Source organism: Pongo pygmaeus, chromosome 12 (genome assembly GCF_028885625.2).
Source record: "Pongo pygmaeus isolate AG05252 chromosome 12, NHGRI_mPonPyg2-v2.0_pri, whole genome shotgun sequence".
In the NCBI taxonomy this organism is placed as follows: Eukaryota; Metazoa; Chordata; class Mammalia; order Primates; family Hominidae; genus Pongo; species Pongo pygmaeus.
The window spans coordinates 62,347,972-62,361,164 of NC_072385.2; the positions used below are offsets into that span (position 1 = coordinate 62,347,972).

Sequence of the window (13,193 nt, forward strand, 5' to 3'; positions counted from 1 at the left end):
GGGTGAAGGGGAAATAAGTTTCAAATTGTTCTTAGATTTCAAGATGCAATATAGTCACAGACCAGACACAAACTCCTTTATCTACTGTCGAGGTCTAATTCTTAAAGAACTGCTTCTCAAGCAGTGACCTATTTCAAACTGCACATTTGTCTTCTTGATAGATAAAAAGATGTTGTGACATAGTGGTTTGTGTGGTGAGTTAATTGCCAGTGTTTATTGAATACCTGTATAAGCTATTGTTAGGTGACAACTTTCCCCAAAGCTTAGCAGGTTAAAACAACAAATATTTATTATTTCATAATTTCTGTGCATCAGGAATCTGGGAGTAGCTTAGCAGGGTGCCTGTGCTTGAGACTCTTACAAAGTTGCAGTCAAGCTGTCATCTGGGGCTGCTATCTCATCTGAAGGCTTGACTGGGAGGAAAATGCACTTCTAAGCTCACTTATGTGATGGTTCATTTCCTCTCCCATGAGCCTCTCTCTAATGTAACTCACAACATGGCAGCCATTCAGCCTCTTAACCTGATTTATGTAACCAAGCATTCCTCCCATCTCTGGAAGCTTGGGCATATTTTCTTTGTCCTCGCTACACTAGACTTTCATCCTTGGTGTGGATGAGGATCAAGTGAAATAATGAATGTGAAATGGTGAAATGGAATGACTAGAGAAACACAGTGCTCAACCGTGGACAGTGAGCTGGGGAAGAGCTGGAAACAGAGAATGTTACATGAAACTGGGAGCAGGAACTTCAGGGAAGTTAAGGGTGATGATCCTGTCTTCCCTCGTGTCTTCCCCAAGTTGGAAACATCCAAATGCCTTCCCTAGGAGTTACCAGTCTCCAACAAAAATCTGCCTATTGCCATCTAGCTACTAAAGCCAGGGCACATTAAGCACCAGTTCACTCACACCCAGTAGGCCCACAAAACAATGTTGTTCTTGAACTATGTGCCTTAAAGTGTGGGTATGAATTTTTAATTTTTAATCATTTATTAATTTTTAAACAGTATAAAAATTAAGTTGTTGGAATGCTGCTGTTTGGAAACACAAAACTTTCTAATTGTGTGGAAAACACAGGTTGAATAGTACAAAATACAAATCAACACTGTATAATATTGTAAGAGAATCACTTGCGTAGTATTGACAATACCATATCAGTGTTTTCAACTTCTGTGAAGTATTTGTGTTAAGTTCATTAACAGTTTTTGTAGAGTTTATGGTAATTCCCCCCTCCCTTTCTCATGAATAAGCACATCCTGGAATTTGCTATCTGTGTTCCACCTTGCTCTTGAATTAGAAGGTTTTTTTTTTCTTTCTTTCTTCCTTTGCCTTCCTTTTCTCTTTTTCCTTACAATCATGTGCACTCAGGACTTATTTTTTGGGCACAGGAAGATTTTTTTTAAAAAAAACTGAACTCTGATATCTGATTCTCTGTAGTGATTTTCCATATTGGTGGTGAGAAATCAGTGTGCTAGTTGCAAACAACTGTCAAATCCTTGGAAATAATAGTACAGTATATCTTGCTACCCAGCAAGGTTCAGGACCTTTAAGAGTCTATGTGCTTAGGAATACCCCTCTTACTTACAGGGCAAATACAATTGCCCTGGCATTTAGAACAGACTTGCTTCTATCATTGTTATGCTACAGATGGAAGTGGTAAAAATAAAGAACTGGTTTCTTTCCCTCTATAGCTTATGAAATTATTATTATGGATCTGTATTTGGAATAGACATTGATTTCTTTTGTTTCTATTTAAAATATGTTAAGCAGATATATTTCATATTAGTAGTCTTATTTAAACCTACAGTGATTTAAATCGGTTCTACTTTAAATGAATTCTTTTAGAACTATGTACTACTGAGTTGTTTTTCCATCTATTCTTTACTCTTCACAATTTTACCTTGTCTTTTTAGAATATTACATTTCTAATATCCATAACAGGTTAGGAAATTGCAAAACAAAACAAACAAAAAATAAAAACAAAAAAACCTTTAAAGAGAACTAAGAAAGAATATTTTACTGTATCCAGAAACAGAAAATAACTTATTCACGAGTGTTGCCAAGATGGAAACAACCCCTGGGAAATAATTTGTTATAGAAACTTAAGCCCCAAGGAAGGTGGGAGTTGGGGTAGAGATGGAGTCAAGGTTGAAGGGAGATAAGTTAGAGAGGGAAAGTTGCCTAAATACAATTAAGCCTCAGGTATTTATGGAACTCATAATATTGTGGTGAGTTACAAAATCTATAAAACTCAATCTTGCTTGTCGGGAATTGAGAATCTAATTGGAAGGAGAAAAATTATGTATATCAAACAACAATTAAGTAGTGTTAATGCTGTACTAAGTACAGAAGGGAAGCAGTGAATAAATAGAGAAGGAAAGTAGTGAATGAAGACTGGAATGATTTTTGAGGAATTGTTAAGATTTAGATGAATAACAGAAAAAGATGTATTCTAAATGATAGCAAAAAACATCATAATGGGTTTAGAAGCCAAAATAAACAATTTCATGTACATACAATTTTACGAAGCTGTAGACAGAAACATATACATGAGCTAGAAAAAAATTAAGGCCAGCAAAAATTGCCATAAAAAATTAAATGTAATGAATAACATATTTATTTTAGTTATAAACTTTCATTTAAATTATTTTATAAAAAATAAATATTATAACAAATATAATAAATGTGTTTACAAAAGATAAGGAAAAGATATATACCCCAATAGAAAAATGGGCAAAGTACTTTAGCAGTAAAATTGCAGAATAAGAAATATAAATGGCCAGTAAACATATCTTAAGATAATCAGCCTCAGTAAACATTAAAGAAATGTAAAAAAATGCAAGTTTTATGAGATTGGTAATGGTTTAGAAAATGATAATACTCGGGGGAGGAGCCAAGATGGCCGAATAGGAACAGCTCTGGTCTACAGCTCCCAGCGTGAGTGATGCAGAAGACGGGTGATTTCTGCATTTCCGTCTGAGGTACCGGGTTCATCTCACCACGGAGTGCCAGACAGTGGGTGCAGGACAGTGGGTGCAGCACACCGTGTGCCAGCCGAAGCAGGGTGAGGCATTGCCTCACTTGGGAAGCGCAAGGGGTCAGGGAGTTCCCTTTCCTGGTCAAGGAAAGGGGTGACAGACGGCACCTGGAAAATTGGGCCACTCCCACACGAATACTGTGCTTTTCCGAGGGGCTTAGGAAACAGTGCACCAGGAGATTATATCCCGCACCTGGCTCGGAGGGTCCTACGCCCACAGAGTCTCACTGATTGCTAGCACAGCAGTCTGAGATAAAACTGCAAGGCGGCAGCGAGGCTGGGGGAGGGGTGCCCGCCATTGCCCAAGCTCCCTTAGGTAAACAAAGCAGCTGGGAAGCTCGAACTGGGTGGAGCCCACCACAGCTCAAGGAGGCCTGCCTGCCTCTGTAGGCTCCACCTCTGGGGGCAGGGCACAGACAAACAAAAAGACAGCAGTAACCTCTGCAGACTTAAATGTCCCTCTCTGACAGCTTTGAGGAGAGCAGTGGTTCTCCCAGCACACAGCTGGAGATCTGAGAACGGGCAGACTGCCTCCTCAAATGGGTCCCTGACCCCTGACCCCCGAGCAGCCTAACTGGGAGGCACCCCCCAGTAGGAGCAGACTGACACCTCACACGGCCGGGTACTCCTCTGAGAATAAACTTCCAGAGGAATGATCAGACAGCAGCCTTCGCAGATCACGAAAATCCGCGGTTCTGCAGACACCGCTGCTGATACCCAGGCAAACAGGGTCTGGAGTGGACCTCTAGCAAACTCCAACAGACCTGCAGCTGAGGGTCCTGTCTGTTAGAAGGAAAACTAACAAACAGAAAGGACATCCACACCAAAAACCCATCTGTACAACACCATCATCAAAGACCAAAAGTAGTTAAAACCACAAAGATGGGGAAAAAACAGAGCAGAAAAACTGGAAACTCTAAAAAGCAGAGCACCTCTCCTCCTCCAAAGGAACGCAGTTCCTCACCAGCAACGGAACAAAGCTCGACAGAGAATGATTTTGACGAGTTGAGAGAAGAAGGCTTCAGACGATCAAACTACTCCGAGCTACAGGAGGAAATTCAAACCAAAGGCAAAGAAGTTGAAAACTTTGAAAAAACTTTAGATGAATGTATAACTAGAATAACCAATACAGAGAAGTGCTTAAAGGAGCTGATGGAGCTGAAAGCCAAGGCTCGAGAACTACGTGAAGAATGCAGAAGCCTCAGGAGCCGATGCAACCAACTGGAAGAAAGGATATCAGTGATGGAAGATGAAATGAATCAAATGAAGCGAGAAGGGAAGCTTAGAGAAAAAAGAATAAAAAGAAACGAACAAACCTCCAAGAAATATGGGACTATGTGAAAAGACCAAATCTGTGTTTGATTGGTGTACCTGAAAGTGACAGGGAGAATGGAACCAAGTTGGAAAACACTCTGCAGGATATTATCCAGGAGAACTTCCCCAATCCAGCAAGGCAGGCCAACATTCAGGTTCAGGAAATACAGAGAACACCACAAAGATACTCCTCGAGAAGAGCAACTCCAAGACACACAATTGTCAGATTCACCAAAGTTGAAATGAAGGAAAAAATGTTAAGGGCAGCCAGAGAGAAAGGTCGGGTTATCCATAAAGGGAAGCCCATCAGACTAACAGCGGATCTCTCAGCAGAAACTCTATAAGCCAGAAGAGAGTGGGGGCCAATATTCAACATTCTTAAAGAAAAGAATTTTCAACCAAGAATTTCATATCCAGCCAAACTAAGCTTCATAAGTGAAGGAGAAATAAAATCCTTTACAGACAAGCAAATGCTGAGAGATTTTGTCACCACCAGGCCTGCCCTAAAAGAGCTCCTGAAGGAAGCACTAAACATGGAAAGGCACAACCGGTACCAGCCGCTGCAAAATCATGCCAAAATGTAAAGACCATTGAGGCTAGGAAGAAACTGCATCAACTAACAAGCAAAATAACCAGCTAACATCATGACAGGATCAAATTCACACATAACAATATTAACTTTAAATGTAAATGGACTAAATGCTCCAATTAAAAGACACAGACTGGCAAATTGGATAAAGAGTCAAGACCCATCAGTGTGCTGTATTCAGGAAACCCATCTGACATGCAGAGACACACATAGGCTCAAAATAAAAGGATGGAGGAAGATCTACCAAGCAAATGGAAAACAAAAAAAGGCAGGGGTTGCAATCCTAGTCTCTGATAAAACAGACTTTAAACCAACAAAGATCAAAAGAGACAAAGAAGGCTATTACATAATGGTAAAGGGATCAATTCAACAAGAAGAGCTAACCATCCTAAATATATATGCACCCAATACAGGAGCACCCAGATTCATAAAGCAAGTCCTGAGTGACCTACAAAGAGACTTAGACTCCCACACAATAATAATGGGAGACTTGGACACCCCACTGTCAACATTAGACAGATCAACGAGACAGAAAGTTAACAAGGATACCCAGGAATTGAACTCAGCTCTGCACCAAGCGGACCTAATAGACATCTACAGAACTCTCCACCCCAAATCAACAGAATATACATTTTTTTCAGCACCACACCACACCTATTCCAAAATTGACCACATACTTGGAAGTAAAGCTCTCCTCAGCAAATGTTAAAGAACAGAAATTATAACAAACTGTCTCTCAGACCATAGTGCAATCAAACTAGAACTCAGGATTCAGAAACTCACTCAAAACCGCTCAACTACATGGAAACTGAACAACCTGCTCCTGAATGACTACTGGGTACATAACGAAATGAAGCAGAAATAAAGACGTTCTTTGAAACCAATGAGAACAAAGACACAATGTACCAGAATCTCTGGGACACATTCAAAGCAGTGTGTAGAGGGAAATTTATAGCACTAAACGCCCACAAGAGAAAACAGGAAAGATCAAAAATTGACACCCTAACATCACAATTAAAAGAACTAGAAAAGCAAGAGCAAACACATTCAAAAGCTAGCAGAAGGCAAGAAATAACTAAAATCAGAGCAGAACTGAAGGAAATAGAGACACAAAAAACCCTTCAAAAAATTATTGAATCCAGGAGCTGGTTTTTTGAAATGATCAACAAAATTCATAGACCGCTAGCAAGACTAATAAAGAAAAAAAGAGAGAAGAATCAAATAGACGCAATAGAAAATGATAAAGGGGATATCACCACCGATCCCACAGAAATACAAACTACCATCAGAGAATGCTACAAACACCTCTATGCAAACAAACTAGAAAATCTAGAAGAAATGGATAAATTCCTCGACACATACACTCTCCCAAGACTAAACCAGGAAGAAGTTGAATCTCTGAATAGACCAATAACAGGATCTGAAATTGTGGCAATAATCAATAGCTTACCAACCAAAAAGAGTCCAGAACCAGATGGATTCACAGCCAAATTCTACCAGAGATACAAGGAGGAACTGGTACCATTCCTTCTGAAACTATTCCAATCAATAGAAAAAGAGGGAATCCTCCCTAACTCATTTTATGAGGCCAGCATCATCCTGATACCAAAGCCAGGCAGAGACACAACCAAAAAAGAGAATTTTAGACCAATATCCTTGATGAACATTGATGCAAAAATCCTCGATAAAATACTGGCAAACCGAATCCAGCAGCACATCAAAAAGCTTATCCACCATGATCAAGTGGGCTTCATCCCTGGGATGCAAGGCTGGTTCAATATACGCAAATCAATAAATGTAATCCAGCATATAAACAGAACCAAAGACAAAAACCACATGATTATCTCAATAGATGCGGAAAAGGCCTTTGACAAAATTCAACAACCTTCATGCTAAAAACTCTCAATAAATTAGGTATTGATGGGACGTATCTCAAAATAATAAGAGCTATCTATGACAAACACACAGCCAATATCATACTGAATGGGCAAAAACTGGAAGCATTCCCTTTGAAAACTGGCACAAGACAGGGATGCCCTCTCTCGCCACTCCTATTCAACATAGTGTTGGAAGTTCTGGCCAGGGCAATTAGGCAGGAGAAGGAAATAAAGGGTATTCAATTAGGAAAAGAGGAAATCAAATTGTCCCTGTTTGCAGACGACATGATTGTATATCTAGAAAACCCCATTGTCTCAGCCCAAAATCTCCTTAAGCTGATAAGCAACTTCAGCAAAGTCTCAGGATACAAAATCAACGTACAAAAATCACAAGCATTCTTATACACCAATAACAGACAAACAGAGAGCCAAATCATGAGTGAACTCCCATTCACAATTGCCTCAAAGAGAATAAAATACTTAGGAATCCAACTTACAAGGGACGTGAAGGACCTCTTCAAGGAGAACTATAAACCACTGCTCAATGAAATAAAAGAGGATACAAACAAAAGGAAAAACATTCCATGCTCATGGGTAGGAAGAATCAATATCGTGAAAATGGCCATACTGCCCAAGGTAATTTATAGATTCAATGCCATCCCCATCAAGCTACCAATGACTTTCTTCACAGAATTGGAAAAAACTACTTTAAAGTTCATATGGAACCAAAAAAGAGCCCGCATCGGCAAGTCAATCCTAAGCCAAAAGAACAAAGCTGGAGGCATCATGCTACCTGACTTCAAACTATACTACAAGGCTACAGTAACCACAACAGCATGATACTGGTACCAAAACAGAGATATAGATCAATGGAACAGAACAGAGCCCTCAGAAATAATGCCACATATCTACAACTATCTGATCTTTGACAAACCTGAGAAAAACAAGCAATGGGGAAAGGATTCCCTATTTAATAAATGGTGCTGGGAAAACTGGCTAGCCATGTGTAGAAAGCTGAAACTGGATCCCATCCTTACACCTTATACAAAAATTAATTCAAGATGGATTAAAGACTTAAATGTTAGACCTAAAACCATAAAAACCCTAGAAGAAAACCTAGGCATTACCATTCAGGACATAGGCATGGGCAAGGACTTCATGTCTAAAACACCAAAAGCAATGGCAACAAAAGCCAAAATTGACAAATGGGATCTCATTAAACTAAAGAGCTTCTGCACAGCAAAAGAAACTACCATCAGAGTGAACAGGCAACCTACAAAATGGGAGAAAATTTTTGCAACCTACTCATCTGACAAAGGGCTAATATCCAGAATCTACAATGAACTCAAACAAATTTACAAGAAAAAAACAACCCCATCAAAAAGTGGGCAAAGGATATGAACAGACACTTCTGAAAAGAAGACATTTATGCAGCCAAAAGACACATGAAAAAATGCTCATCATTACTGGCCATCAGAGAAATGCAAATCAAAACCACAATGAGATACCATCTCACACCAGTTAGAATGGCAATCATTAAAAAGTCAGGAAACAACAGGTGCTGGAGAGGATGTGGAGAAATAGGAACACTTTTACACTGTTGGTGGGACTGTAAACTAGCTCAACCATTGTGGAAGTCAGTGTGGCGATTCCTCAGGGATCTAGAACTAGAAATACCATTTGACCCAGCCGTCCCATTACTGGGTATATACCCAAAGGACTATACATCATGCTGCTATAAAGACACATTCACACGTATGTTATTGCGGCACTATTCACAATAGCAAAGACTTGGAACCAACCCAAATGTCCAACAATGATAGACTGGATTAAGAAAATGTGGCACATATACACCATGGAATACTATGCAGCCATAAAAAATGATGAGTTCATGTCCTTTGTAGGGACATGGATGAAATTGGAAATCGTCATTCTCAGTAAACTATCGCAAGGACAAAAGACAAACACCGCACATTCTCACTCATAGATGGGAATTGAACAATGAGAACACATGGACACAGGAAGGAGAACATCACACTCTGGGGACTGTTGTGGGGTGTGGGGAGTGGGGAGAGATAGCATTAGGAGATATACCTAATTTTAAATGGCGAGTTAATGGGTGCAGCACACCAGCATGGCACATGTATACATATGTAACTAACCTGCACATTGTGCACATGTACCCTAAAACTTAAAGTATAATAATAAAAAAAAAATAGAAAACCTAGGCAATACCATTCAGGACATAGGCATGGGCAAGGACTTCATGTCTAAAACACCAAAAGCAATGGCAACAAAAGCCAAAATTGACAAATGGGATCTAATTAAACTCAAGAGCTTAAAAAAAAAAAAAAAAAAAAAGATAATACTCATGAATGTTGGGAAACGGGCACTTCCACACTACTGGTGGGAATTTAAATTCTTATAGTAGTGTGGCAATGCCAAGAGCCTTAAAAAAGAGAGCATACTCTCCAATGTAACAGCTCCATTTCTAGGAGATAAAAAGAAATAAGTAGAAAAGAAGACCTTTATAAAGCAGAACCTTTATAAACAGAAACATTGGAAACACCCCCAAAAGATGGTATGGCTATGTTATTAAACAACATAGGAATGAGAAAAAGCAAATGATGGGGCATCTTGTATCACATGATCCTATTACTATTGAGAATGGATACTTGGCAAATGTGTGTGTATGTTTGTATATACACAAACATATGGGAATTCAGGAAGGTTATATGTGCCACATTGTTAATTGTTCTTAACTCTGGATGGCTGGACAACAGGTGGCTTTTGTTTTTTCCTTTTTGCTTATCAATATGATAAATACATTTTAAACAAAAACAGCTTGAGAATTAGAATAAGGAGTAGGTGCTTACAATGTTCATTAAGAATGCATTTTTGCTGTTTCAATGTTAAGGAAGCTTTAATGATGTTGATTAGGTTCCAGGACCTACAGAAATTTGGCATGGGAAGATTCCTACCCCTCCCACCCCTGTCCCACCTGCCTAGAAAGACTAAGTGAGCCTAAGTGTTAATAGACATCTTTTCTTTTAGCTCTTAAATAATTGTACATCTGTCTAGTTGATAACTGCAGGATATGGATGGTTTTATAAGAGTTACAGACTAAGTTTCTGTTTATCTATAGTTAAAATCTTTGACTTAGAATTTCAGAAGCTTCTGACAGAATCTGCAGGTTTTAGGTCTACATTTCCTTTATCCTTATATTCATTTTATCTTTTCTTTTGTTTCTCTTTAGGTTCCATCATAATGAATGGATCCAATATGGCAAATACATCACCCAGTGTAAAATCCAAAGAGGACCAGGGGTTAAGTGGGCACGATGAAAAGGAAAACCCATTTGCAGAGTACATGTGGATGGAGAATGAAGAGGATTTCAACAGACAGGTAAAGAAAGAAGTAGAAAAGTGGAAGGTTGATGATACATGTAACTCAACAGCTATAATATTTTACTGCCAGTTTGTTACAAAAGAAATGGATACAGTTAGCTTTAGAATAACTTAAAAATTCATTGGTGGGGGGCCTCATCTGGAATGACCAAGAAACATCTTCATCTGGTAAGAGACCAGAGTGATAGTACCTTGCAGGAAGATATTTGTATTTTTCTTACCATGTTGATTAAAAGAGGAAACAAATATCAGACTAATTAGTTGATATCTGAACATCCTCACGTGAGAGCCCATGTATAACCAAATAGATTTGCATATATCCACACTCTGATACGCCTTCTAAGTGTAGTTCACATTACACAGTAACTACTGCAGAGGGTCCCTGCCCTCAGCCTTGTTCTGGCTAGATTTGTTTATAACATTTTTCTCAGCAACTGTAGACCATTCTAGAATATTCCCAGAATTTAAATCAAACAAGACTCTTCTCAATCTTAGAGGATTGACATAAAACCCTTGTACCAAACCATGGTAGCTGAGGTCCTTTATCCTGCCCTGATTCTGCCTTTAATCCTAGGAAGCACAGTGGTTGTATAACTCTCTGTAGTGATCAATGTGAAATTAATTGCTTGAACAGTGGAGCACTAAAAAACAGAATGGTAGTGAGGTTTTTCTGTACTTTGTAGTTTGTTGCTTTCACTTGCTTATAGGAAATGTGATACTCTGCATTTCATTTTGAAAATAAATGAAGACATAAAAGAAGTTTAAGGCCAGGCATTGTGGCTCATGCCTGTAATCCCAGCACTTTGGGAGGCCAATGCGGGCAGATCACTTGAAGTCAGGAGTTCAAGACCTGCCTGGCCAACATGGTAAAACCTCATCTCTACTAAAAATACAAAAATTAGCTGGGCATGGTGGCATCCTTCTATAATCCCAGCTACTTGGGAGGCTGAGGCACAAGAATTGCTTAAACTGGTAGGTGGAGGTTGCAGTGAGCCAATTGCACCACTGCACTCCAGCCTGGGCTACAGAGCAAGACTCTGTCTCAAAAAAAAAATGATTACGAACTCTCACTGAAGGTAAATATGTTTTCCATGGGATTTTAGAACAGTCATGTTTGGCATTTTTGTTGACCTAATGGTTTCAGTCTGCCTTTATCCAGCCTCTGAATGAAATACATGTTGTTGAAAACATAAAACAATTTTCACTAGCTTTGTTAACACTCACTGACATGCTCTTAACCCCAGTGATCAGGATTGCACCAGGACTATTAGAAGCCAGATGTCTGAGCTGTGGATCAGCTGTGCACTCCTACATTCAGGAGTTTAGCAAACTCAGAGACAAGGTACATGGAAAAGTGCTGGAAAGCTAGGTGCTTGCAGAGACACACATACACATTCACACACACACACACACACACACACACACACACACACCCCACACACACAAAGAGATTGAGGAAAGACAGTTGAGAAGCTTTAAAAATTATAACTTTTTTTCTGGAGATCTAGGTAAGCAATGACAGATATATGCATGGCAGCTTCCAATATTGCAGTAAATACCAGGCCTTAAGAAGGGCTGAGCAGATAAACAATTGTTTGCTCAAATTCCCCCAACCCTAATGTTTTACAGGGAATACTAGCTTGGCAACATAATTTTGAGTTTTTTTGTTGTTTTTTGTTTGTTTGTTTATGGAGGTGGAGTCTTACTCTGTCGCCCAGGCGGGAGTGCAGTGGCTCAATCTTGGCTCACTGCAACCTCCACAGTCCAGGCTCAAACCGTTGTCTTGCCTTAGCCTCCTGAGTAGCTGGGACTACAGGCATGTGTCACCATCCCTGGCAAATTTTTGCATTTTTAGTGGAGATGGGGTTTCGCCATGTTGGCCAGGCTGGTCTTAAACTCCTGGCCTCAAGTGATCTGCCTGTCTCAGCCTCCCAAAGTGCTGGAATTACAGGCGTGAGCCACCGTGCCTGGCCTGGCAACATAATTTTGAAACTGTTATATGATTTCAGGTCATAGGATTAAGTATTTCGGAGAAGCCTTCTTTATCCTTCATTTGGGAGCAGGAGGGTTTAGGAATCTGGGATATGATTGATGTCAGTTCTTTCTGAACACCTGTATATTACTCTGTTACACTTTGGTGTGCTGTACAGTTTTTACCACTGCCAACCCCCATTCCATTACTAGCATAGTTTTCATGGTAATTCAGAAGTGGTTTTGCATACCACGTACCTTGAGTTGGATCTTAAGGAGTAGAAACTAGTTTCTAGCTAGCAACCATGATATAATGTCTTCTGACTTTCTAATAAAATATCTAACAAAACATAGAATAAGATGAAAATGGCTTACAACCCCCCAAACTAGGAGTGACATTCATTGGTCTTTTGAAAAGATTTTCATTGACTGTGAGGCTGATAGAAGTGGACTGAAATGTAGTTTTGAGGGGAAAAAGGATTAAGTCTCAAGAAAAGTAGTGGGACTTTTATTTTAAAGTAACTCAGGAAAGAAGAAGTAAGACCTAACATACTAGTTATAATTGTGAATGGCTTATATCCTCCAACACCCACGCACATACAGAATTTTTTAAGAAATGGGGTCTTGCTATGTTGCCCAGGTTGGACTTGAACCCCTAGGCACAAGTGGTCCTCTCACTACAGCCTCTTGATTAGCTGTGACTACAGGCATGTGTCACAGTGCCTGGCTAGAATTTTTAAGAGAGAAGATAGGTGGCAGGCGCCTTTAGTCCCAGCTACTTGGGAGGCTGAGGCAGGAGAATGGCGTGAACCCAGGAGGCGGAGCTTGCGGTGAGCTGAGATCGCGCCACTGCACTCCAGCCTGGGCGACAGAGTAAGACTCCATCTCAAAAAAAAAATGGACGCAGTTGGGTTAAGGGGGAAAAAAAAGGGAGAAATGTAATTATATGCAACTTGCAAGATACACTCTCACTGGCTATTCAGGCTACAGAAAAAGATGGGA

At 39.7% G+C, this 13,193-nt stretch overlaps 1 protein-coding gene across 2 annotated transcripts in view; it reads left to right on the forward strand.

Moving 5' to 3' along the window:
- The window catches only part of PAIP2B (poly(A) binding protein interacting protein 2B), a 50,455-nt gene that overhangs the window by 20,785 nt on the left and 16,477 nt on the right, over window positions 1–13,193 (forward strand). For both annotated transcript variants that reach the window (XM_054475944.1, XM_063648592.1), the window contains exon 2: window positions 10,070–10,218. In XM_054475944.1, coding sequence (XP_054331919.1) covers window positions 10,081–10,218 — 138 coding nt within the window. In that variant the 5' untranslated portion in view covers window positions 10,070–10,080. The remainder of the gene's footprint in view (window positions 1–10,069; window positions 10,219–13,193) is intronic.